Source organism: Gopherus evgoodei, chromosome 2, assembly GCF_007399415.2.
Source record: "Gopherus evgoodei ecotype Sinaloan lineage chromosome 2, rGopEvg1_v1.p, whole genome shotgun sequence".
NCBI lineage: Eukaryota > Metazoa > Chordata > Testudines > Testudinidae > Gopherus > Gopherus evgoodei.
In genome coordinates, this window is record NC_044323.1 from 15,029,920 (window position 1) to 15,053,434 (window position 23,515).

A 23,515-nucleotide genomic window follows, 5' to 3' on the forward strand; every position below is an offset into this window, starting at 1 on the left:
CAGTGGTAGAAACAGATGAGGTTAACACTGGAACAAACAGAAAACAGACGCTCCAAAATGAAAACGTAGAGGCATAATTTATAGTTGTAAAATATTTTTATTTGTAAATGCTGATCTTCTAAATCTGTCTTCACAAATTCCAAAACCCATAACACTCTGTATACTTCAAAAAAAAAAATCTTTTTTTTCTTTCTTTCTTTTTTTTTTTTTTGCCAACATTAGATACTATTATACAGAACAGAAAAAACTGTAGGACAAATACTGGTAGGATGTTGGAATATTGTACAAGAGAAGAAAAATATTCAAGAAACAATTTCATACAGCTATTTATCAAGAGAAAAATATATACAATTGATTTATTCTGTAAGATAAAAATACATCATGCCATATACATTACAAGTTCAGAACTGTATTACTGAATATACCAACAGTTTACAGTCCACTTTAATTGTGCACACAAAAAACTTCATTTTTTTTATATTTAAACCTGTGAAGTGTCAGTACCAGAATTTTAAGTACAAAATAAAAAGCTAACCTGGTTCAAAATGCTGATTAAGTTTCTACAAGCAAACACAAAACAGTGTTTATTTTTTTAAAGAAATGTAAACAAAAACAATCCATACAAACACATTTTTAAATTACATTTTCCAAAACCCTATTGCCAGAGTCCTGCAGCTGCAAGCACAATTACATCTAATTTTTTCCTTGTTTTTTCATTTAAAGAAGGCTATCATATTAGACTTAAGCTCCCACTACATGATCCTATTCTGTTTACATGATTTAGTGTAAGCTGAACAGTCACCTAATTGTGATGACTTTTTCTGAAGAAAAAACCATGTTCAGCCTCTATTTTGGGTGGTTTTAGCAGTTATTCACAGTTATCACAAATTGTAAGCACAAAAAAACCTGACTTAAGAAATAGGGATGCAACAATATAATAGAAATAAAATAAATCAGTCTAACTTACCCAAGCATCTATAAAAGTCAGAGTTGTAATATACAAGCCTTCTACCAGGCTTAAAGTTTACTTCAAAAAAAAAAAAATAAAAAGGAAAAAAAAAAGGGACTAATAGACCACAGTTGAGCCAGCTTTAAACATTTTAAAAAAAAAATCCTCTCTTTAAATTGAGATTTTGGTTATTCCATAATAATTGTAATGGCGTAGTTAGTAACACATGAGATCATATTGTAACATCCCTATTGATATTTTATAATAAGCACCCGAACTGCTGCAGAGTCTGGTAGCATTTGGTCAATAACTATTTTTTATACTGTATTTTTTTTCTCAAAATATTTACACTTTTGTACAAAGTAACAGGGTTTGTTAGTTCTGCGGGTAACAGCAGCAGCTTGGCTTTCTTCTAACTTTTTTTTTTAAAAATAGCTTCATTCACTTATTCAATAATAAATACAAAAAGTTTCTCTTATTTTACAGAAATCAAAAACTACAATAAACTGACTCATGGAATCAAGTATTTTAAATGTATTTTAGTGCAAGTTATTTTTCCCTTAGCTCTATCCCTAAGGAAGTCGTTTCAGTACATTCCTTGTTCAGTGGTGTCTACTTTTATTTAAAAATTTTCTTTAATTAGAGGGCCTGCCCCTTTATCAAATAAGGCTGTGGCCAGCACTTTGGACTTCTCCCTTTCGCTGGTGATTTCAGTCTTACATTCATATATGCCCACCTGCCCTCCAGCAGGTCAGCCATCGGTTCTTTGCCCAAATTAAACAGTTTCTCCGTAGTGAGCTCAAAAAACAAAAGTGCTGGACCATTCTGTAATTCAGTTTAACCTCCAGGCATCTGGGAAGTCAGACAGCTTCAGATTTTGCTGACTTGCTTCTGGTGCTTGTTTTACACTTCAATAGAAATTGAAACTCCCAGAAGTGATTTTATTCCCCCCTCCTCCCCAGGAAGGTGCGAATTTTCTGTCAACAAAATCAAAATGTAAGTCACTTCTTCTTAGGGACAAGCAACCCTCAAAGACAGCAAGGAATGCATTCTAGTTCATCCATTTTCGGCAGTTTACAGCTCCACAGTGACATGGGATCTTGTGCTGGTCATCTTCAAAATCAAATTTATAGTCATAGCAAAGCTGGAAGGAAACAAATGTCGAGAGCGTGGTTATGAAATGTCTGGTCTGTATTCTTCATTATATCATTGCTTGTATCTATCGTTCTATACTAGCCGTTTTCAAACAGTGGGTCGCAACCTCATTTTAATGGGGTCGCCAGGGCTGGCGTAGACTTGCTGGGGTCCAGGGCAGAAGACCGAGGACAGCAGGGCTGAGGTTACAGCCCCTCTGCCTGGAGCAGTGGGGCTTGGGCAGGCTCAGGCTTCTGTCCCCACTCCTGGGGCCATGTAGTAATTTTTGTTGTCAGAAGGGGGTCACGGGGCAATGAAGTTTGGTCTATACTATATGCTACACTAGCCAGTACATTATGTACTTCTGGGAACTTTAATTGTTTATATTGAGGAAGGGGACGGGGAAATGGTGGACACCAGGATCCGTCCCAAGTCTGAGTAAGTAAGTTGCTGTGCTCATGACAGTACAACAGACATGGTCATTTAGGAAAAAAAATCAAATGAATGGGAACAAAATAAAAGCAAATGAGTAAAGTCTACCTCCTCCCCCTTCTGGATTCTCCTGTTGGAGCTGATGATAATCTTGTGTCCTCTCTCAAAAGTCACCACCTCAGCCACGCAGTTTGGTGCACATGAATGGTTAATATACCTACAAAAATAAAAGATTTGGAAAATGATTTTTTTTAAGCTATGTAATAGGACACAAATCTAAACTAAACTATAGAGTGACTTTAGCTTCAGTGTGAGTGGATTTTTCCAGCTAAAATTACATTACACTGGACTTGTTTCTTTACCTAGAAAAATGTAAAAGAAAAAAAAAATTAAAAGTTAAAAACATTACATTTCTTTTTCTACAGCTGTACGTCTGCCATGAAACAGTTAATCAAGGCTATGGAGAGTTAATGAGAAAGATGGCATTGCTTCTGGCATTGCTTCAGTGGCTTAGTGTGAAGACTGAATGCACCAGCTTAGAGAATAAGGCCACTGAAAAAAAAACACAAAATGGAATCTCTCCCCAACAGCCAGCCAAGGGAACATGGCTAATTTCCAAACATGAGATCACAGCTCTCTGAAGAGCCACCCACCTTGCAGGACCTCCTGTCAATGTAGCATCAATGACATGATCGTTGTCAATGCGGAACATGTACACTCCACGATTCTGAAAGAGAGGGGGGAGAAAAGACGCTATAGATTTTACAAAAAAAAAAAAGTCAGTGATTAAAACAAAGCAACAACATGGACCATTTCCAAGTATTTTTCTGGATTTGCAATTAGACGTGGCCTGTTGGCTCACTAAGGAAACACTGATTCATCTATTTCACTTACTATGTGAAAGTAGGATACTATAATTAACTTCACTATTTATGAGGAATGGATAGGCCATAAACATGAGAGGCAACCTCCTGTGATTTTAGTATCTTCCTCAAGTAATATGCTAGTATGATATGTATAGCACCTTTCATGTAAGCTCTCAAAGTGCTTTACCAATGGTCCCTCACATCCCTCCATTGCACCAAGAGGTTAAGCCTACTTAAAATGTGGTCCCTAAAAACTGAGTCTCTGACCTCTGTGCTTGTATAACTGTAAGATTGGCACATTACCAGGCTCTCTGGTGTTTGTGAGGTTTAATATATTTGGTAGGCATGCTGAGATCCTTGAATGAAAGGCTCTGTAAAGGTCTAAGGTCATATCATCATCTCAAGGTCACACAGTGAGTCTGTGGCAGAGTGATGAACAGAATCAAAAGCCGAGTGGCACAGCAAAAGTGTGCTGAGTCTATAACTGAGAGGTCAATGGAGTGAAACCTTCTGCTAGTTTCTATGGTCTGTGTTATACAGGAAGTCAGACTGGAAGATCACAATTGCCCTCTGGCCTTGGAATCTATGAATTAAGGAGTCCCAATTCCCAGTCCCCTGCTACAATCACTAGACACAACACTGCCTCCCAGAATTCAAATATTCATTCACATTCACAACAGTACTTTGACTCAGCTTCCTCAGAACGGAAGTCTTAAAATGCTGGCAACACATCTCGTTCTGTTGCACAAATGCTTAAAGGAAAGGAAAGGAACAGTAGGTAAATAATAATTATATACAATACCTGAGATTCATAAAGTTTCTCTTTCCTGTTTGCTACCTCGTTACGGATGATAGTTCCAATATATTCAATGATCATGGTGTGCTTTTCAACGTCTCTAGCAGCATATAAGCCCAGGCCCTACAAAGGGAATACTGTGTGATTTAGAACAGGAGAATCAATGCACATTTACGTTTGATTCCTTTGGTTGCTCCCAAGCCATGCTTGGAGAAAATCTACATCTACACATGCAGAAATGATACATAATGAAAGATAAAAAGTGACACTGTTGAAAAAACACAAAAGGTCAGCAAAGGCAAACAGCAACCTTAGCTGCAGCATATATACACATTCAATATCTTTAACAATATACAACTGGAAATATAAACAGTGAAACATTAAGTGACATATTTACCCAGAAAACAGGAAAAGCAGAGCATATGCACAACATGGCTGAATTAATATACACTTTTAAAGATTAACACAGAATTATCTGAGCAGTTACATTCTGTGATTTCTTCACTTCATCTCCTGATTTCTTATGATTTTAACTATACAGCTTTAATGATGCAAAATCAGTTTTCTGCATTTAATTTCCTAGTTTTTTTAAAATAAGAGAAAATGCTTTAAAATTATTTGTCTTGCAGCCAATTGAGCTAGTAGACTTCTTACTCTGGAGCTATTTGACTTGAATTCTTTGAACAATAAAGAATACTTTCTAGAATCAAAGAATTCAAATGGGTGCTGTGGTGTTTTAACCATTTAAATAATCTTCCACAGTCCAACCTAAAATATACAGCAAATACATACAAGGCATGGTGTACAGATTTGGCAACAAGTTCAGTGGAGCTGAACACCTGGAAGGTTTGAATAAGTCAATAACTTGACTATTTAATTGTATTAACATGACAAAATATTTTACTCAACATCCTAGTCTCACATTATTCCCGTTCTCCATCTTTTAATGAGCTAGCTTGGTCTAAAATTAACTACTAGATATGCAGATGATCCTCCCCCTGCTGCTGGTAAAAAAATTCTGTATATTTTAGTTTTTATACTAAACAGCATTTTTTTTTTGAGAAAAAAGTTAAGAGGGCCTAGCTAGTAAAATAACACAACTCAGTTTTACAAGCTAGAGTTTCAGTCAATTAAATTCAGAAAAAGAAAAAAAAAAGATTTAAAGTAATCAGCGATCTTTGTTACATACAATACAGGGGAACTGATCACCACACATATGCTGCAAATTCCCTTCAGACTTTACTAGACTCTACAGACTGTAGGGAATTGTATTCAGGAATAAAATCTCAAAAATACAGCTTGTTGTAACTGACCTGAATCCGAGAGCGAGCTAGATACACATTGGATTTCCATTCAGTCTTCATTTTACGATACTGGGAGGACTTGGAATGGACAAACTGTTTACTGTAAGGCGCATTTAGCTCTCCTGTCACTGTGCTCTGAAATGACTTCGAGGTGCTGGTGCTATTCAAGGTGTGAGGCCTGCGGGAATTGGGCATATAACAGAAAAAAATACAAGAAAAACTGAAGATTTCTCCGAATAAAACCACAAGCTGAATTTTATTAAAACTACTTTCAGACAAACATACACTTAAAGCCAGCTAGCATAGACAACAAAGCGGATCCTTTGATTTGGGCATGCACATACACAGCCAAAGACAACAGGGTTTGTAAGCAGCAGACAAAAGCACAAATAACCCTAAGCAGCCTATAAACCCTGGGCTGTACTATGTGAAGTTAAAACAAAATACCTTAACACAAACCTCTTGACATGGGTACTCATTTTAGGCTCAGCACGGGCACAGCCCGTGGGATTGATGGCAAGAGGAAGTTCCATTAAAGGGTTTCGGCCATATCGGAAAGTGTACTTCTCACAAGCCTCAACCCCAGGAAGCTGTCAGAAACAAAGTAATCACATATTAACACATCAGAAAAACATCCACACAACAGCCTGTCTTTTTAAACCTGGAACAGGCAGAGTGCTCACAATTGCTCAGACTGAAGACTTGACACTGCCTTATGATAATCCTTCAGCAGCATTTCCTTGACAAAAAGCTGTGTTTTGATGCTTATCAGACTAACTAATTTGCAAATATAGAAATATGGAGAGAGACACTGAGTCTTAGCAAAACTCCCTTTTCCTCCGGGCTAATTTTCTTTAAAGAACATGTGGTGAGCGCATGGTGTGGCATGCTTCCATATCACAGCACACACTTCCCCTGTAATGCACTATTTTTTGGGTGCACATGATGAGTAAAGCTGGTAGAAAGTTTTTGTTCAGAAAATTCTCTCACCACACAATGAGGAAATTTCAATTCTAATGACAAATTTTGATTTTTCCATGGGAAATTTCAAAACTTTTTTTGTTTCATGTCAACTTAATGCTTTGGTTTTTGGAAATCACAAAATTTTGGCTTTCAAATGTTCAATTTTTGGATTTCAGGTTCTTCTTCCCTGAAAAAGTATGTAAGGTGTAAGAAGGTGGAAGGAAAAAAATCTTACTTTCTCACACCTTCTTACTGTTTTCCTTCTGCTGTGTTTGTGTGATTGATCCGGTAACTCTCTGTGTTGCATGTAGCACATTCATACAACCTTTCATGTTCTCAACAGAACAAAACAGAACTCCAAATGAAGAAAGAGTCACTCTCTACAGAATCAAATGGAACCTCTTCTTATTAGGGTTAATCACCTGGGGGAAGTGCAGGCTGAATTTCCCCAACTGCCCACCCTCCCCCAGCAGTTAGTTTGGGAGAGGATAACTTTGGTTTCCCCTGGGGGCTACAGGCCTGCTGGCTGAGGTTGCATCAAATCATTCAGTCTTTGGCCACTTTTGCTAATCCTTTCCTGGAGTAGTTCCAACCACTCTTCAGATAGCACTGGCACCAGACAGGCTCCCAGATGGAGGGGAAGTTGACATTGCCATGTGGAATTTCCCTCCCAGCAGACTATCCACTCCAAGGGCCCCTTTGGCCTGTTTCACAATGGCAGAAACTTCACAAATATTTATATGATAAATGTATCATTTTCATCTGAGATGTTCTAAATTGTTGTAAACCTTTAATTAGAATAAGAGTCCCGAATTGTTGCAGCAATGACTCACTGATTCAGCAATTCTTGCCACTGCAGAGACTGTCAAACCAAAGAGGTCTTCACCCTTCAAATATCCAGGAAAGAGCTGTAGCATTTCAGATTCTTTTCTAACAGAAGCAACAGGCTCCAAGATTTTATCCCACACACCTACACCACCACATGGAAAAAGATTATAATGAGCAAATAAAGAAAGCTCACAGACACTGTAGTTATACCTAACAAATAAGGAAATTGGCATAGGACACCTGTAATGAAAAAAGCCAGAGTATCAGATAGCTGATTTTATATCTAAAGGGAACAATTTAATGAAATAAAATATCCCACTTCACAACAGTGTTAAAGTTTGAAATGGAGACTCATCTGAGTAGTTATATGTCCTGTTGAGTACTCCCAGACAGTGTTGCATCTCTGTTATACTTCTCTTGATTTTGAGGAATGTGACAAATAATAAGCACTGGATAAAAACTTTTAGATCACTAATTCCACATTATAAATTCCTATTCACGTAATCAGGCAGCTAAGTTTCTCCTGCTAAACATTTTTAAAATGACCACAAAGTAAATAAAGTTTCCTTAAATAAATGGAATTTTCCACTTCCTTAAGTTGACTATTTTTCTCTTACTGTCCCAGATGTCTCATGGTGATACAATATGTTGTTATGGAGGGAATAAAAGATCTGAGTTTGCGATTCCAGCTCAGTTCCTTTCTCACTACCCAAGAATTGCTGGGGAAGCTGTAGAGACAGCATGCTTATCTGAAGAGAGCAACTTTGGTCATTTTGCTATGACCCTCTGGCAAGTTTTCAGGAGAGGTGTTAATAGACTAGAGAGTGCATCTTCAACCCATAAGATTGGATGCACATTTGGCTAATGGTGAAGATAGGACATAGTGGTGGTGGCAATTTTTTGTAATTTGAAAGGTGTGTGTGTGGGTATTCAGACTCAATTCTACTTCACTGACAAAAATATTCATGTTAGCCCTGCAAAGCTAACACAGCTAAGACTGAATGAGCTGGATTCCCATACGATTTGCAAATCATGTACAGAACAGTTTAGTAAGTTGCACTTGGTTATGTCTGTGCAAGCCACTGCAGGCATAAATTGATGATAATGAGGTTGCACAGGTGTAAATAGCAGGTGTTATGTGTGAGACAGAAAGAAATCAGCTTGGCTCTCAGAGCCTAGGTTGTGTTTGCACAGCTGGAAAAAAAGATCTTTTTACTTGTAGTTTGAACACATCTGATCTGGAGATCATTGAGCCAGAATGAAAATAGAGCCCCAAAAGGTCATATTTAGAAAGTCACTTTTTAAAGCAGAAACACACACAAAATATTTTTTCTTATTTTGTCCAATGTTCATGTTATATCGTTTTGGCTTCTTTATGAGCTTGTTGCAAGTATCCTTTCTTCCTCATTATATTTGTAGTGCACATTATTGTTTTATCTGTCTAGGATGGTTATTCTATGGCCCCCATCACCACTGCATCCCAGAAGTTTCATCTTTGAAATCACAGTACTGAGTAAGTATAGCATAGCTCACGGTGCTAGAAGTACAGCCTTGGCATATTGCTATAGAGATTACATTATGCAGTAGCATTAGCAAATGATTAGACACCAGATAAATAATTTTCCCATTCTATAATGGAAGTCTATGTTGTGAGACCCCAATCTTACATTACTGAGCATGAAATAGAAACAAAACAAGAAAGCTACGCAGGAAAACAAGGGCCTGCAACATTTATCTGACACATTTACCGTACATACAATGTATAAGGAAACTGTATAGTCATGAAAGCCTTCTGTTGAGTTTACATTAATTCTTGTTTACCTTTCGGTGTTGAATTGGTAAGAACCAGATCATCATGACCTTGCTCAACAATCCTGATCACGAACACTGGAAAACCATCCTTCTCCTCAATAGAACACAAGTAGCGACAGCGCCTGTTTGCATATCGCATGCTCCAATACAACCGGCTGGCCTCGTATCCAACAGGGAAGAGAGCTTTTGAAGAGTGGAATGCCTGCATCTGTTGCGGCAGCAGCTGACCAATAGTGTGGAAGATCAGGCTTCCTACACGAAAAGTGTGCTCACGTTCTCCCCGCTGTACTATACTAGCAATTTGCCGCACCTCATCACGCTGAACATAGACCCTCCTGAAAACTGCAAAGTAATTAAGTTCTTGCTCATGAGCTCCCTTTGGTTTGTGCATGGGGCAAAGCATGGTTTTGTCTTTAAAAAACATGCATTGTGCTTTAATGGCACAGGTAAAGTGATAAATATTGGTGCACCTTAACCTGTGACAACTGCTGGTGGCGCCCATTTTGTGACAGAACATGCATTTCATTTGCAAGCCTCTTCGCAGTGCTAGTTCCACGTTAATTAAGGCACCAGCCTGTGTCTCATAGACCTCTGTAGACCAAAGTGCACAGTTCAAATGGACCCAAAGGTCTAAGTCAAGGTTAAGAAGCCTTGCTGGTCCATCTGTTAGTCCATCACCCTCTTCATGACAGAAGCAACATTTTCTGTAGTCTTTAGGCACAGGGTCAGGTTTAAGGGTTGTGCCCAGTTTCTTGAGAAACTCGTCTATCTCTTCTTCACCAGGGGGTTTGAATGATCCTTTAGGAATCACAACCTGAATGTTCCATTTTTTCCATTTCATTCCTCTCCATTTCTTACTTAGAGGTCGACAATCATCAAGGCTACCGTGTATTGTTTTTAACCTAGGTTTTAGCTTCACTGTTACTTTAAGCTCATCTGGCTTTGCCTCTACCTTGGCTGCTTCAAATGCAGGAGGGAACGTGATAGGGGGTGATGAAGGTGGAGAAACTTTTTCCTGTAGCTGAGGGAGACAATGTACATCTAACGTGGAGATGTTGTTGCTGTACTGATGGAATGCTTTAGGTGGCATTTCTTTCATCGGTGACTGTGGGAAAGATGGAATTGAGTCCTGAGAAATAAATAGAAAAAAGCCTTTTACAAATGTATTACAAATTGAACAACAAATATCCCCTAATAATGTTTTCAGGTCAGAACGAAGAGAAGAGGTGAGTCTAGGGCGTATAAGGTAATTTGTCAGGTTGTTGTGTCATAGGACACAATAAGTTATCTTGAGTCATTGGTACCATGGCTTGTGTTGGGCCACAGAGCAGTATTTTAATAATTTTGCAGCTTTACTTTTGTTCCTGTAAGTCCAGAGTATGGGTCCTCTCCTCTTTCTCGACACTTTTAAAAATGTAATAGCAAATAGTTTAGTTTACAGCACCAAACAGATTTACATCATCTTTATTTTTAGGAAGCGCCAGACAAAGTTGTATAAAAATCTCTAAATATGGATCAGGAGATAAATTATTAACAGATAAGGAACTAGTAAAATGGCAGAGAGAGATAAATGCTGGGAATTAAAGGAGTGTACTTTTCATGGAAGTTGGTGAGGAGTGAAATCCTGCAGGGACAAATACGCTATTAAAAAAGTAAAAGGTCAAATTATAACATAAGATCTACATGTGCACATGGATTTCAAAATAGGGGCAGGATTAAGACTCAGAGAGGCTGATATGTTTTTTAGGGTCATCTTGAAAACCAATGAAAAGATGCACAGGCAGAATATGAAATTTAATTGTTTAAGAATAAAGTGATGCACTTAGGTAGAAATAATGCCCAAGATAAGTACAATTCAACTAGTATTGAATTAGTTACTATGGTAGAGAAAAAGGATCTGGACATACTGATAAACCCAATATTTATATTCTCCATCCAGTTTGCAGCAACAATAAAAAGGCAAATAGGGTGCTGGCTGATACTGAGGAGGGCATGTTATACAGTAAGATATTATGCAAACACACTATACAGCACTGATTAAATGACATTTGAAGTACAGTATCCAGTTTCAGCCACCTTTTTTGAAAAAAGAACTGGAAAAAGAATAAGCATTAGGCCAACTAAACTGATAAGTGATCTGAAGGAGCTTAACCTTGAAGCGAATGCAATCACACCGGGACCGAGAGAAGACAATTTTACCATGACGTGACTGAAGCTTTATAAAGTGTTTTAACTAAAGTTATTGTCAAATTAATCTAGATAATCTATTTTAGAGTGTTGAATAAAAAAGTACTTGGGATATATTGAAAACATACATTAAAAGGGAGCACATGCCTAAAGAATTTAAGAAGTTATTCTTTTAGGGAGTGTGCTAAAGATTTGATTAAACCTCTATTTGAAGTGGTGGAGTCAAACACTGTGAATGTAGTCAGCAAAACCTAGATAACTGTATGGAATTTTATAAATTAAAGGATTATTTAGTCAGTTCTATGCTTTTTGTGGGTCAGGAGGGAATTTTTTGTTGATTATACTTTCTCCCCACAAGACTGACTACAGGAATTTTTTTTTCTTTTTTAATGTGAGTGGTTTTGCCTTCCTTTGGGGTGTGGGCAAGAGGGAGAAAAGATCTCCACCTACCTGATTTATTCAAGGAAATGTACACTACACTTCTCTACTCCTCACATCCAAGAGTTAGGGGTCTGATCCAACTCTGATTGTAGTCAATGGAAAAGCTCATATTTATTTCTTGCAATATCCATCTATTATCATTACTTTAAATTAAGATTTTTAAGCCGTAACAGTGTGCTTGGTGATGTACTGGATATATATCTGCAGCAACGGACCTCATCCACAAGCATCTTGTTTTCTTCCCTCCAAACTAAATAGAATGGGACAAGTTTGTCTGTCTCCTGAGAGGTGCTGCGCTGCTACTGTGAGCTGCTGCATATCCTTACTAGGGTCCACGAACAGAAAACGGATTATTTTGGCTGTTTACAATGGGAGACTGAATAGATGAAATTCAGTTCCAACTACATGTTCTTGTCATCCTGGAGTACACATGTGAAAAACTCCTGGCATGACCACATTTTCAACCAAGCATGTTTCTTAAAACATTATATTATACTTCCTACCTTTCGTATCAAGAAAGTAAAGTCTCCCTGTTGAGTTATTTTTTGTACAGTTGTTAATGATTTCTTACTGCGCATAAAGCAAATGAAAATGCAGAAGATAAAGGAATACATGTAGGGCCTGATGGAATGTTCATCAACACAACAGAAAGCCTCCCACTGGTTTCAATGAGAGTCAGAGATTCAGCCCTAAAGCTCTGTCAGGAAAAGACTGCTAATGCTCTGCCTTGCATTTCTCCTAGGCTTAATTTTCTGTAAATATGGATTTTGATTTTAATTCCTGATCTTTTGCTGCTTCAGAATTTCAATATCCTACTGTAGCATGAACTCATACTTAAACACCATTAAAACAACAGGTTAGGGTATTATAAATGCTAAGTATGCCAAGAACCCTTGGCCTAAGATCTTTACTTAGGAAATGTTTCTATTTCATTAGAGAAGTTGCTGCTAATTAGGATGTGACACAGAGCTTGGTACTTACCTTGCTCTCCGAGTTTTTTGCTTGCACAGCTGCTGAATAAAGAACAAAGCAGTTGTTGCTACAAAATACAACATCCTTTTCCACTCTATCAGAGATCTCTCGGGAATCCTGGGAATCAAAGCCAAAGATTGTTATGAGTCCATTCCAGGGAACAGAATTTTACAAATTCTCATTTTTGACACACCAATCTTCATCTCTTTGGGACAAGATCCATCTCCTTTTTGAAGAGTATTTAACATGGGGGCGGGGGGGATTCTGGTCAGGCCTCTGGGCACCATATTAATACATATATTAAACTATGAAAAATTAAAATTAAAACCACCAGTGGCCTTACTCTTCAGCATCTTATGCCACCAACAGAAGTGCATTAGAATCAATGTAAAGAATCCTCTATTGTACTCTCATGTGAAGTTTACTTAGAGAGTATGTCTACAGGACATTTTTATCTTTGAACCACAAAAACTCTCCCTGTTTCAGGCTGGTTATAGATAGATCACACAACTTTATCATCAAGTGGTGATCTGTAAAATGTTGCTGTGGATTCAGGCCCAGATTTTTTAATGTATTTAGATGCCTAACTTCCACTGAAGTCAATGGGAGTTAGGCACTTAAATTCTGTAAAAAAATCTGATCCTCGGTGTTTTGCATGGGTGCTCATGCACTTTATGTATCGATTTGACTATACAGCTCTATTACATAGCAATCATATGATTTCACTAGTTAGATAAATGGTGATGGTATTTTTGTTGCAGGCCGGATGCATGCTTTTCCAGAATTCACACTGCTGCAAATATTTTAATATTTGCATACAGGAATGGGGATCCAGCAGGGACATTTGTTTTTTTCCCCCCTACTACAAGAAAGAAACAGCAGAAAATATACAAAAACAGGATTTAAATGTGATTAACTCCCTTCTGCTTGAAAAGATCGTTTCCACAGTCACTCTCCCAGTAATGCCAGATAACAGCCCAAAGTTAGTACCTTGAAAAGAGAGTTCTGCTGAATTTTTTGAAGTCCCTTAAAAGTGATATAACATGGTAGCAACATTTAAATAGCTGTCCCTGATTATACATGAAACCTATTTAAGAAAACTGACTGAAATATTTATATAAGCAGTATTTCTGAAATTGTTTGCTGGTTTCATTTGCTGACTGAAAATAATGATAAAAAATAAACATCACTTTCCACGACAGTACCTGTTTAAGGAAAGACAGATCTTTGAACGATTTCCGCACTCCACTACCAAGAACTACCACTTTACAATGAGAACACCACTGAGGTCTCAGTGCTGAGCCTTCTGCAATATTTTGATTGTGATCTTTATAAGTGGCTAGACCTAAAACAACCAACAAATCTGTTAGAAAATACTCAAGACACTCCTGAATGAAGTGTGTGTTGAAGTGGCAGTATTCTCCGGCAGGTTAATAGTTGGAGACTCCATTCTCCTAGACAGGGCGTTAGGCAAACTTTAACATAAATACAGACAGGGAGTTTTTTCTTAAATCAGACACAAATCTTTTGTAGTTCTGGTTTGAACAGTAAGGCAAAAAGAGATTATATAACATGAGATGAATAAATAAATCAGAATAAAATAGGAGTATTAATATATTTAAATGTCTAAGTACAGATTTTCCAACAGAGGTATAATCTCCCGAAGTGGTGAAAGACACACCATTAGAGTAACTTAAAATTAGACAGGACAGAACACTTAAGAATACCATGGACTGTTGGAAACAATCTCACACTCGTAGCGAGATGGACAAGATAATATCATAGGTGTTTTCCATCTCTGATTTCCATTAATCTCGGAGAACATCAGGAACATGGTGCGCAAGTACATGTGCGCTGATTGTATAAGAGACAGTATTATTAAAAACAAAAATCAACTAGTTAATTCTAGAGTTTGAGCTTATAGGGCCGAAAGTTCTCAAATGCCAGCATGATTAAAAATGAAAAACTAATAATTACAAGAACTAGATATAAACTAACTCACCGTTGCTGTTTGGAGGAAATGGCACATTAGGTTGCTTCAAGGCATAAGACCCTATTAGTCTGGTAGGGCCCATGGATCCTGCCTGAGGACCATGAAGTATTAAGTGCTGTCTGTATTCCATAGCCGGATTCATTCTGTGACTGTTTAACACTCCCATGGAGGATGGAACATCTGGGGCATTACTAACTTCATAACTGTTGGGAATTCTGACGTGCAGAAGATTGGAAAATGCAGCCACAACGCTACTAATATTCTAAAACAATAAAAATAAATCTCTGTTTTTATCAATTCCATGAAGTAAATGGTAAGGATATTAATTACCAGATTACAAGAGCTGCCGTACTATAGTAGCTCACATGCAAATTAAACTGAATAGTCATTATTTATAAAATATGCTACATAAACACCATGCTAGAGTTCACATATAAATCACTGAAGTTTATTTCCCTTACCTCTGCAGCCGTGGGATGTAAAGTAATTGCTACAGATATAAGGCCAGATTTCAGACCATTTTGGGATGGCCCAAGCTGAGAGCCGAAGAAGCCAGAACCAGGTAAAATTCCTGAACTATGTTCTGATTTTACATAACTCCTTTTTGCTTCTGAACCTTAAAAATGAAATAATATATATATATATTAAGTTAAGCTGCATGATTCTGAATGGATAGAAACTAGCAATAAGAACATAACCCATATTCCTCTTACCTTTTCCAGTACTGCTGGGTAGGATTGGAATGATGGGGGATGGTACAGGCTCTGGGCTCTCTACTTTTACCAGAGACAAATCTGGATACCTACTTACTTCCATTCCCACAACACTTTCAGGAGAGGAAGAGGGAACAAAGCTGTCAGGAGTGTCCCGGTCATCACAGTGATCTTGAACCCTGGGAGGAAAAACAAACTACAGCTTTTGAAAATGCCTTGTATAAAAACTAAGTGAAGGAAATGGGTGGATTTTTGGTTGGTGGCAACAATTTTTGTGGCATATCACCTTACTTTAAGATAAAATTAGCCAGACTTGTTTTTAATTATCCTCTTCCCTCCCAAACTAAAGGCAACAATGATCTACTGATCCGAGATACTTTTAACTCAGCAGATTTGCTGTAGATGATAGATATAGATGATAAAGCCACTATTCTGCTCTTGAATATCTAGTAGAGGCTAACTATCCCATTCTTCACAAGTGCAACATGAGGAAGGATTTCACAAGGTCGATAGCCACACACTTTGGTGCACACTACTTGAGCTTATCATAAATTTAAACTTCTAGAATGTGTTCAAAATACATGTCATACTGAATGGCCCACAACCTTCCCCTACTGGATTTATAAAATCCATCCATCATGATTTGCATGATAAAGCACTCCTGTAAGGCAGGTAAGTATTATTATCCCCATTACAAAGATGGGGATGTGATGCAAAGACAGATTAAGTGATTTCTCCAAAGCTTACACAGAGTCTGTGGTGGAGCAGGGAACTGAATCCAGGTCTCCCAAGTCTCCGGCTAGTGAACTAATCACTGGACCATCCTCTCTCATACAGCCAATGGCTGTAGTTCCTCAAACTTGCTGTGCCTCCAATACGCTCGAGAAAGAGAGGCAGGGAAGTCTTTGCAGAGAGTCCTGCTGTGCACCATGAAGCACCTCTCCACAGTGATTCAATCTGTGCCTACCAGGCAGGCGAGTTTTGGGGGGTAGAGTGTGGACATAAACAGTGGGATTTATGACTTTGTGAATCCACTGCCCAAAACAACCCTGTGCCGCTGTGTGAACCCGATTAGTTTCCATAACTTGTTTCTATTTCGGTAGAGCAAAATAAAGAATATTTGACAGCTGAATAGGACACACAGTCTAGCAACAGCAGAAGTTTTCCTTTAGTGGCACAGAAATTTCAGCTAGGGAATACGGAGAGATACCTAGTACAAACAATGCCATTTTCTTCTCATGCTGGTGTGGCTGGGGAGGGTGCATTCCCTTCTCTGAAACTCCTATGAATCTCCAGTTTACTTGGACTTGCACATGGTGGAAGGATCTGGGCCAAAACAAGTAAATTTAGTATTTAGTGAAAAAAAAAACCCTACCTTAATTCTTCCTGATTGTTATGAGGTGGTGTTGGAAGTGAAGCAGGGACATCCACAGTTTTAGGGCCCTGAGCCATAGCTCTTGCTAACAAATCATCCTGTGGTCTGAAAGGTAACTGGAACTGTTTCGGCCCAAGCGCTTTTGTAACTGAAACAGAAAAACACAGCACAACCAAGCATGCATATGTGTCTGTCTACCCACTGATACGCAGCGTGAGAGGGTGCTGGCTGCATTCTAATATAATTAAGTTTATACACCAGTTTTTAACTCTATTTTCAGTCACTCAGAACTCCAAAATTTTCGTTTTCATGTTTCAGTTATTTATGGATGATTTCTGTGTGTAGGTAAAACTTTTGAAAAATTGGAGCATAAATGGTTCTGCAATTTTTGACTTCAAGGAAAGAAAAATATTTTTTTCCCCATTATAAAAAACCTTTAAGCTTCCTCCCTACTTTTGCAGCACCCAGTGGCTGAAATTTGAAAGATGGATTTTGTCATGAAAAGTCCTCAGGAAGGCAATGCAAAGTCTTATTGATAGAAAACTGATTTTGATTTGACCAAGTTATGAGTATTTGAAAATGTTTACTAAGCACTTCAAAGTTTGCTGAGCGCACAACTATGGAAGGCTGCTTTGTGAAAGCACACACAGCTAAGTAAGCTTTAAAATTGTCTTGTCATCTACATTATGCATGCAACTTTTACTTTGTTTTTTTCCTGACTTCTGAGTGTTTAACTGTGCACTGATAGTACTCTCAGTATAGTTTTTGTACGTAATATGCGTAATTGCACATACATTGCTGTAAAATAAAGTTGGATAGAATCAATTACAACCTTCCAGACAGAGGAGTCTCATGTTCATTTGTATACAATAAAGCCAAACTGCATCGAATAAGGTGCAATATACATTTCATACTTCAGTACCAACATGATACATCTTTTAAGGAAGCAGCACACTAAAAGCTTACCATCATGTCCACCCAGCATTCCAGCTTTTCCAGCAAGTTCCTCAGTAGTTGCAAATCCATTCACCATCTTTTGACAAGCCACTGGTGGTGGGGTTGGAGGGAGAGAGGCTGGGGGTGTTGGAGGATTACTCAGATTATTCTGCTGCATGAGACCAAAGGATTTTAAAATTAGCTTTCGACAGGTAAATACAACACAGATGCACAATTCCATAAGAGTAAATACTTGTAGGTTTTAAACATACAGAGGCAGCCCCAAATACATACAAATTAATATTTACTTCCCAAATACACTGTAAATAGATGAAAACAACTGCTACAAAACTACCTTGTATACAAAGACAAAACACACTTTGTAGTGTCTGGCACAAATTTAATTATATTACTGTAGGGGAGTGGTAGATTTCTAAACCACTTAGACAGAACTCTTAAACATTCTGAGAGTTCTGTCTAAGGAAAAACTGAGTGAAGACTCCAGGATTTGGCCTTTCTGGAGCAGTGTCTACAGACATTAAACTTCATTATTGGTTTCCCAGTTCACCAGCTACCCTTGCTTGGCCAGATTCTTAGCTCAGTAACTCTGATGTAAAACTGGAATATCTCAGATGGTCTTCAGAGTCATTCCAGTTTTATGCTAGAGTAACTGTGTGCCAAATCTGGTCCTTTGTCTGTTGACATTCTTCCTATTCTCTCTATATTGCCTTTCAGCACTCCAAAAGCCTGAGTTTCAAATTCTGTGGGCTATTAGACCTGCAACAAACAGATTATTTTGTGCACAGTTTTTAAGTCCTTAATCAGGGACTAGTGGACAAATGATGATGGTCTATTTCCCAACTAATTCTCATTAAGAAATGCTTTGCTGTGCTCAATGACTTTGTAAAGCACTGGAAATTCAGCCTTTTCTGCTCCAGAGAGCTTTAATTACAATTTTCACCAATTAGCATCAGTTTGCAAATGCAGTGCTTGTATTTTTTAAATTTGTTTACAACACGGTTTCTATTATTTGATTCCATGTTTTGTAGAGCAAAACAACGAATATTTCACAGTTGAATGCGATATACAGTCTAACAATAACAAATGTCTCTTTTTTAGCTGCACAGGAGAGACTCCTAAGAGATTGTTAATGCAAATAATCCCCTTTACCTTGATTTTTTTCCAGAGAAGAGACATGGGAAATCTAGATGGAAAAACGTACCTTGTAGATCAGCTGGGAATAGTAATCAGAAACCCCATCAAGTGTAGCACTACCAAAACTTCCCAAAAGTCGATTTCCACCGTTCAGCTGGCCACTGCCATAGGGGAGAAAATGTGCAAAGCTCACTCCAATTATTGGTTCCATTAGAGGTAGCAGGGAGAGTTGCTATAGAAAAAAATGGATAGAGATGAATATACCAAATAAATGCTAAGTGGACAGAAAAGTTTCCAGAGTAATATCAGTAGAATCATTACCACTAAAAAGTCAAATAGCCTCTGAAACACACCAGTATTTCCTTTATTTATTAGAATAGGAAATAAAGGTTCCAATTTGGCAAAGGATTAATGCACATCCTTAATTTTAAACACATTCTTAAGTCCCACTGACTTCAATCAGAATTAAGTACACATAATAGGTTAGCTTTAACTTTAAGCATGTACTTAAAGTGCTTTGGTAAATTGGAGCAAAATCTCAGATAACACTGTATGTTAAATATTGACTTTTAAATGCCAACCACTATACACAAGCAGAGGAAAATTGCTTGCATGTTTTGCTAAGCATAGCCTTCCCCATGCCATAGTTTTCCCATCCATGAGATGGGGATGATACTAACCTTCTTTGTAAAGCACTTTGAGATCTACGGATGAAAACTGCTCCAGAAGAGTTAGTTATTATTGATTATTATTACAATAAGAAAGTTCACATATTTAAAGTCAAGCGGGGGTGGGGGGGGGGGGTTAATATCGGTGTAATGTGACATTCACATCATAAAAGACTCAAAACCTTAGCTGTTCAGAAAATTTTCAAGGGAATGTTATTCCAGTGGGAAAACATTGATTCATCAAAATCAAAACAATTCTCAGGGCTTGTGGGCTCCTGGTCTGGCAGAATTTCATTTTGAAATTATTTAAAAGAAACATTTTGATTTTCTGAAACAATTTTTTTTCCAGATTTTCTGGATTATTTTGAAATTAGTGCGTTTTGTTCTAAATTGGAATGAAATTTTTTTGAAAATCCTCTATGAAATGGAATTACTATTCTCCACCCAGCTTGACTCCAAACTCATCATAATTGTAAATTATTTTTTTCCTCACTCTGAATCCATTCTCTTAAAGCTACTCCTGATGGACTGTACATTCTCTAAATACTCACCTGTTTTAGTTGGATAAATGTATCTGTGTTAGGATAAAGAGCCTGTTTTTCCTCCTCTTCTTTTTTTCTTTTCTTAGACCGAGGGGCTGCCTTCTCTCCAGTCCTCTGAGTTCGTTTATTTCGTTGTTTCTTTATTTCATGTCCTACATCTGTTCTCTGAAGCTGGCTGTTACCACATCCAAATGTACCTTGCATTTGATTCCCCACAGTTGGCTGATAGAAAAAGAAAGTTAAGCAACTTGAAATGCATTTGTTCAGATCCATGTTAATTTCACATTTTTATAACACGTTTTATTGTATATTTCTAATAAATGATGATTAAAGAAAATATCTGACACTTGAAAGTTTAATTCCCAAATTTCCTGTGCACTATACTAAGTGACATAGTACATCTGACAGAAGACAACATCTTGTAGTCTATACTTTGTTCACTTTGCCACCCCACTGACAATTGTAACTGCTGTTTTTGAGTCCACAATACAATATATGAACTATCATTACCTCCACTGATGCCTGCAAATGTCCTTAAAAATTATAGACCAGAAGCATCTTCTGAATGTTGGCTAAAACGTATACCCTTAATTAGGGGCATTCACTAGGCCAGGACATAATATAAGAACTGGCTTCAAGAACAAAGGTTCATTTAATGTAAATATATTCCTAGTTGAACCAAATATGGATTTATGGCTAAAACTAACAATTTTGCTTTGTACTGAAAGAAAAAATAAAAAAATAAAAAAATAGTTCATGACAATACTTTTAATGCAATTCTTCATAAAACAATTAGCATAGGATTTAATGGTGCAAGTGACAGGGTGAAGTAAAAAGAAAGACTAAAATAGTAAATATTTCAATTATTGATCTAACCTGCTGTAACCATTCTTTCCATCAGGGAAACCCCAAATCACTCCCTCAGCGTATCTTTAAAGATGGATCCCTAACATCCGCTTATACTACCAGCCCCTCACCACCCACTTCCATTTATTTTTATCAGATTTCATTCACTCCGAGCTGACTTTATTTTGCTTCCAGTCTGTGTTGAGATTTCATGGAGTCATGACACAATTGGAGGGGAAAACTAGGATGACAACAAAAAACCAGAAGTGCTAACAATAAAGTGATCAGCTATGAGCAGATCCTAATTTCCTTTCCCAGCAGTTTTCCTACTTCTACCCTTTTTTAATAATTAAATTATCCAACAGTCATTAATATGATGAATAACTGTTTTCCCCCCATACTAGTAAAACTATTAGCTCTAGAAATGTTACTTAGAAACAGAATTGCCTCAGCTAGAGTGCAGGCATACTATATGTTCTCTGATGTGTAATTGTAGATATTCCCAAGTTATACATTTCCCTGCATTCTGATTGAGTCTTGCATGTCTAATTTCCATTATTATGTGAATATCTGTACTCTGATTGGCTGATAGCCAATTTTAGCCAGAGTACAGGGATTTCCATATTAATTGTACAATTATTTCTCAATCACACTATGAATATGCAAATATCTTTTCTCTGATTGGCTATAATATTCCTTCAGCTCTGACTGGTTCTTGTATTCAAATTTTTTAACTTCTTTGCCAACTGCAAAGACAGTCGCCTCAGCTTCTGACTACTCTTCAACTAAACCTGAAAAAAATACAAATTGTACTTAAAAGTAGAAAAAAAAATTAACAAAAGGCAAAGAAAATAGAGCTGGAAAACTGATGAAGGGGAACACCTTTTGATTCTTGTCTTTTCTGGTCATACGCGTGTTTACATATATAACTTAAAAAAATTATCTGAAGTACCTAGCCTCTGTCAATTCGGTTTGTAACACAATTTAAACCAATAAATATCAAAGTTACCGGAGAGAGATGAGCTTTGCTCACTAATAATGAGGGAGAGGAAATGGGACTGTATCCAATTAACATAGCAGTTACTATTAAAAAGTCAGCAATTGTCAAAGCCCTTTATCCAAGATACAGCAGTTAGTTCCTATGCCAAATACAGTAATTCCTCACTTCAAGTAGTAGTTATGTTCCTGAAAAATGCAACTTTAAGTGTAACAATGTTAAACAAATCCAATTGTCCCATAAGATTTTAGGTAAATGTGGGGGGTTAGGTTCCAAGGAAATTTTTTTGGGAAGACAAAAGGCATTATACTGTATAGTACTGTACTGTGGTTGGGAAGTGCCCATGGCTTACCCGACACAGGCACAGCCGGCTGCAGACAAGGACGCTAGGAAGCACCTTGGCAGCAGCAGCTGCAACTTCCCCGGAGAACAGGCTCAGATTTTGCTGGGAATGCTCCAGGCCCACCTCTTCCTGTCCCCACTCCACCTCCTTTCCAGAACACGCCACATCCTTCCCCCACCACAAAGTCCTAAGCACCACCAAACAGCTGTTTGGTGGTGCTTAGGACTTTCTGGGAGGGCGGTGGAGGAGCAGAGACGCCTAGCTTCCCTGCTTCTGCCTCTCCCTCCCAGAAAGTCCTAAGCACCGCCGCGGTGAGGGAAGAGCTGGGAGGGTGGGGGAAAGAGATGGAGAAGCGGAACTTGTGCAATGCTCTCTTGTAAAGCTGCTGCTCTTCCACAGAATCCTACAAGCAGGCAGCCAAATGACGTTATAAGGGAGCATTGCACAACTTTAAACGAGCATGTTCCCTACTTGAGCAAGGACGTAAGATTGAAACAATGTTAAGTGGGACAACATTAAATGAGGAGTTCCTGTATAAGAAAATACTGCCGTATCACAGATTGCCAGAAGAGTGGCAACTGTCGGTAAAGACATAATTTTTTAAAGTTTTTTTTTTTTTTTAAATAGCCAGCACTGTAAGACAGAGACAAACGAGGAGGGAGAGACGGTAGATGACTAGAGTGGAAAAGGAAGGCCCAAAGGGATTTATATATATTAAGGCAATCAACCTTTCATGAGAAATAGGAAAATTATTTTTAACTTTTATTGAAATTAAAATTTGAATATTACATTTAAAATGTACAACACTAAAAGTTTGGGGCTGCATTCTAGTAATTAGGCAATATCACTATCCTGGGCTAATAAACCCTAATGCCAGTACTGTCTTCTCAGTTTACTTGCTATAAACACCGTGGTCGTCAGGCTTGCCATTCATTCAGCAGAAGATGTTCTTATTTAGCTCACAAAAAGGGAAGACCCTAAATAATAAACATTATTATTTACAGAGATGCTCAGAGGCCTCAAACTGGATTAGGGTAGGTGCCGTACAAATGTATAGGAAAAGATAGTCCCTGACTTGAAGAGTTTGCAAGTTAAGGCCCAAATCTGCAAGTTCATACACATGAACAAGCCCCTTGTCTGTGCAGAACCCCACTGAAGTCGCACCCAGGCCTAATTTAAGATAGGAAACAAGTGAGTGTTACAGACAAATGAAAAGAGCATGAGGATACACAATTAGGAGGTTTGGAATATTTTCCCCCCTCT

General features: G+C 37.8%; 1 protein-coding gene across 15 annotated transcripts in view; it reads right to left on the reverse strand.

The window, feature by feature from the left end:
- Positions 1-167: 167 nt before the first annotated feature.
- The window catches only part of KMT2C (lysine methyltransferase 2C), a 332,701-nt gene continuing 309,353 nt past the window's right edge, over positions 168-23,515 (reverse strand). For 12 of the 15 annotated variants that reach the window (XM_030550063.1, XM_030550061.1, XM_030550055.1 and 9 more), the window contains 17 exons: positions 20,076-20,288; positions 18,924-19,088; positions 17,732-17,873; positions 16,766-16,913; positions 15,391-15,569; positions 15,139-15,293; positions 14,687-14,939; positions 13,890-14,029; positions 12,694-12,801; positions 9,094-10,213; positions 7,278-7,414; positions 5,929-6,071; positions 5,491-5,659; positions 4,184-4,300; positions 3,169-3,242; positions 2,624-2,732; positions 168-2,093 (listed from right to left, as the gene is read on the reverse strand). In XM_030550063.1, the coding sequence (XP_030405923.1) occupies positions 2,001-2,093; positions 2,624-2,732; positions 3,169-3,242; positions 4,184-4,300; positions 5,491-5,659; positions 5,929-6,071; positions 7,278-7,414; positions 9,094-10,213; positions 12,694-12,801; positions 13,890-14,029; positions 14,687-14,939; positions 15,139-15,293; positions 15,391-15,569; positions 16,766-16,913; positions 17,732-17,873; positions 18,924-19,088; positions 20,076-20,288 (3,465 nt within the window). In that variant the 3' untranslated portion in view covers positions 168-2,000. The remainder of the gene's footprint in view (positions 2,094-2,623; positions 2,733-3,168; positions 3,243-4,183; positions 4,301-5,490; positions 5,660-5,928; positions 6,072-7,277; positions 7,415-9,093; positions 10,214-12,693; positions 12,802-13,889; positions 14,030-14,686; positions 14,940-15,138; positions 15,294-15,390; positions 15,570-16,765; positions 16,914-17,731; positions 17,874-18,923; positions 19,089-20,075; positions 20,289-23,515) is intronic. The other 3 variants (XM_030550066.1, XM_030550057.1, XM_030550053.1) reach the window with 2 other exon arrangements.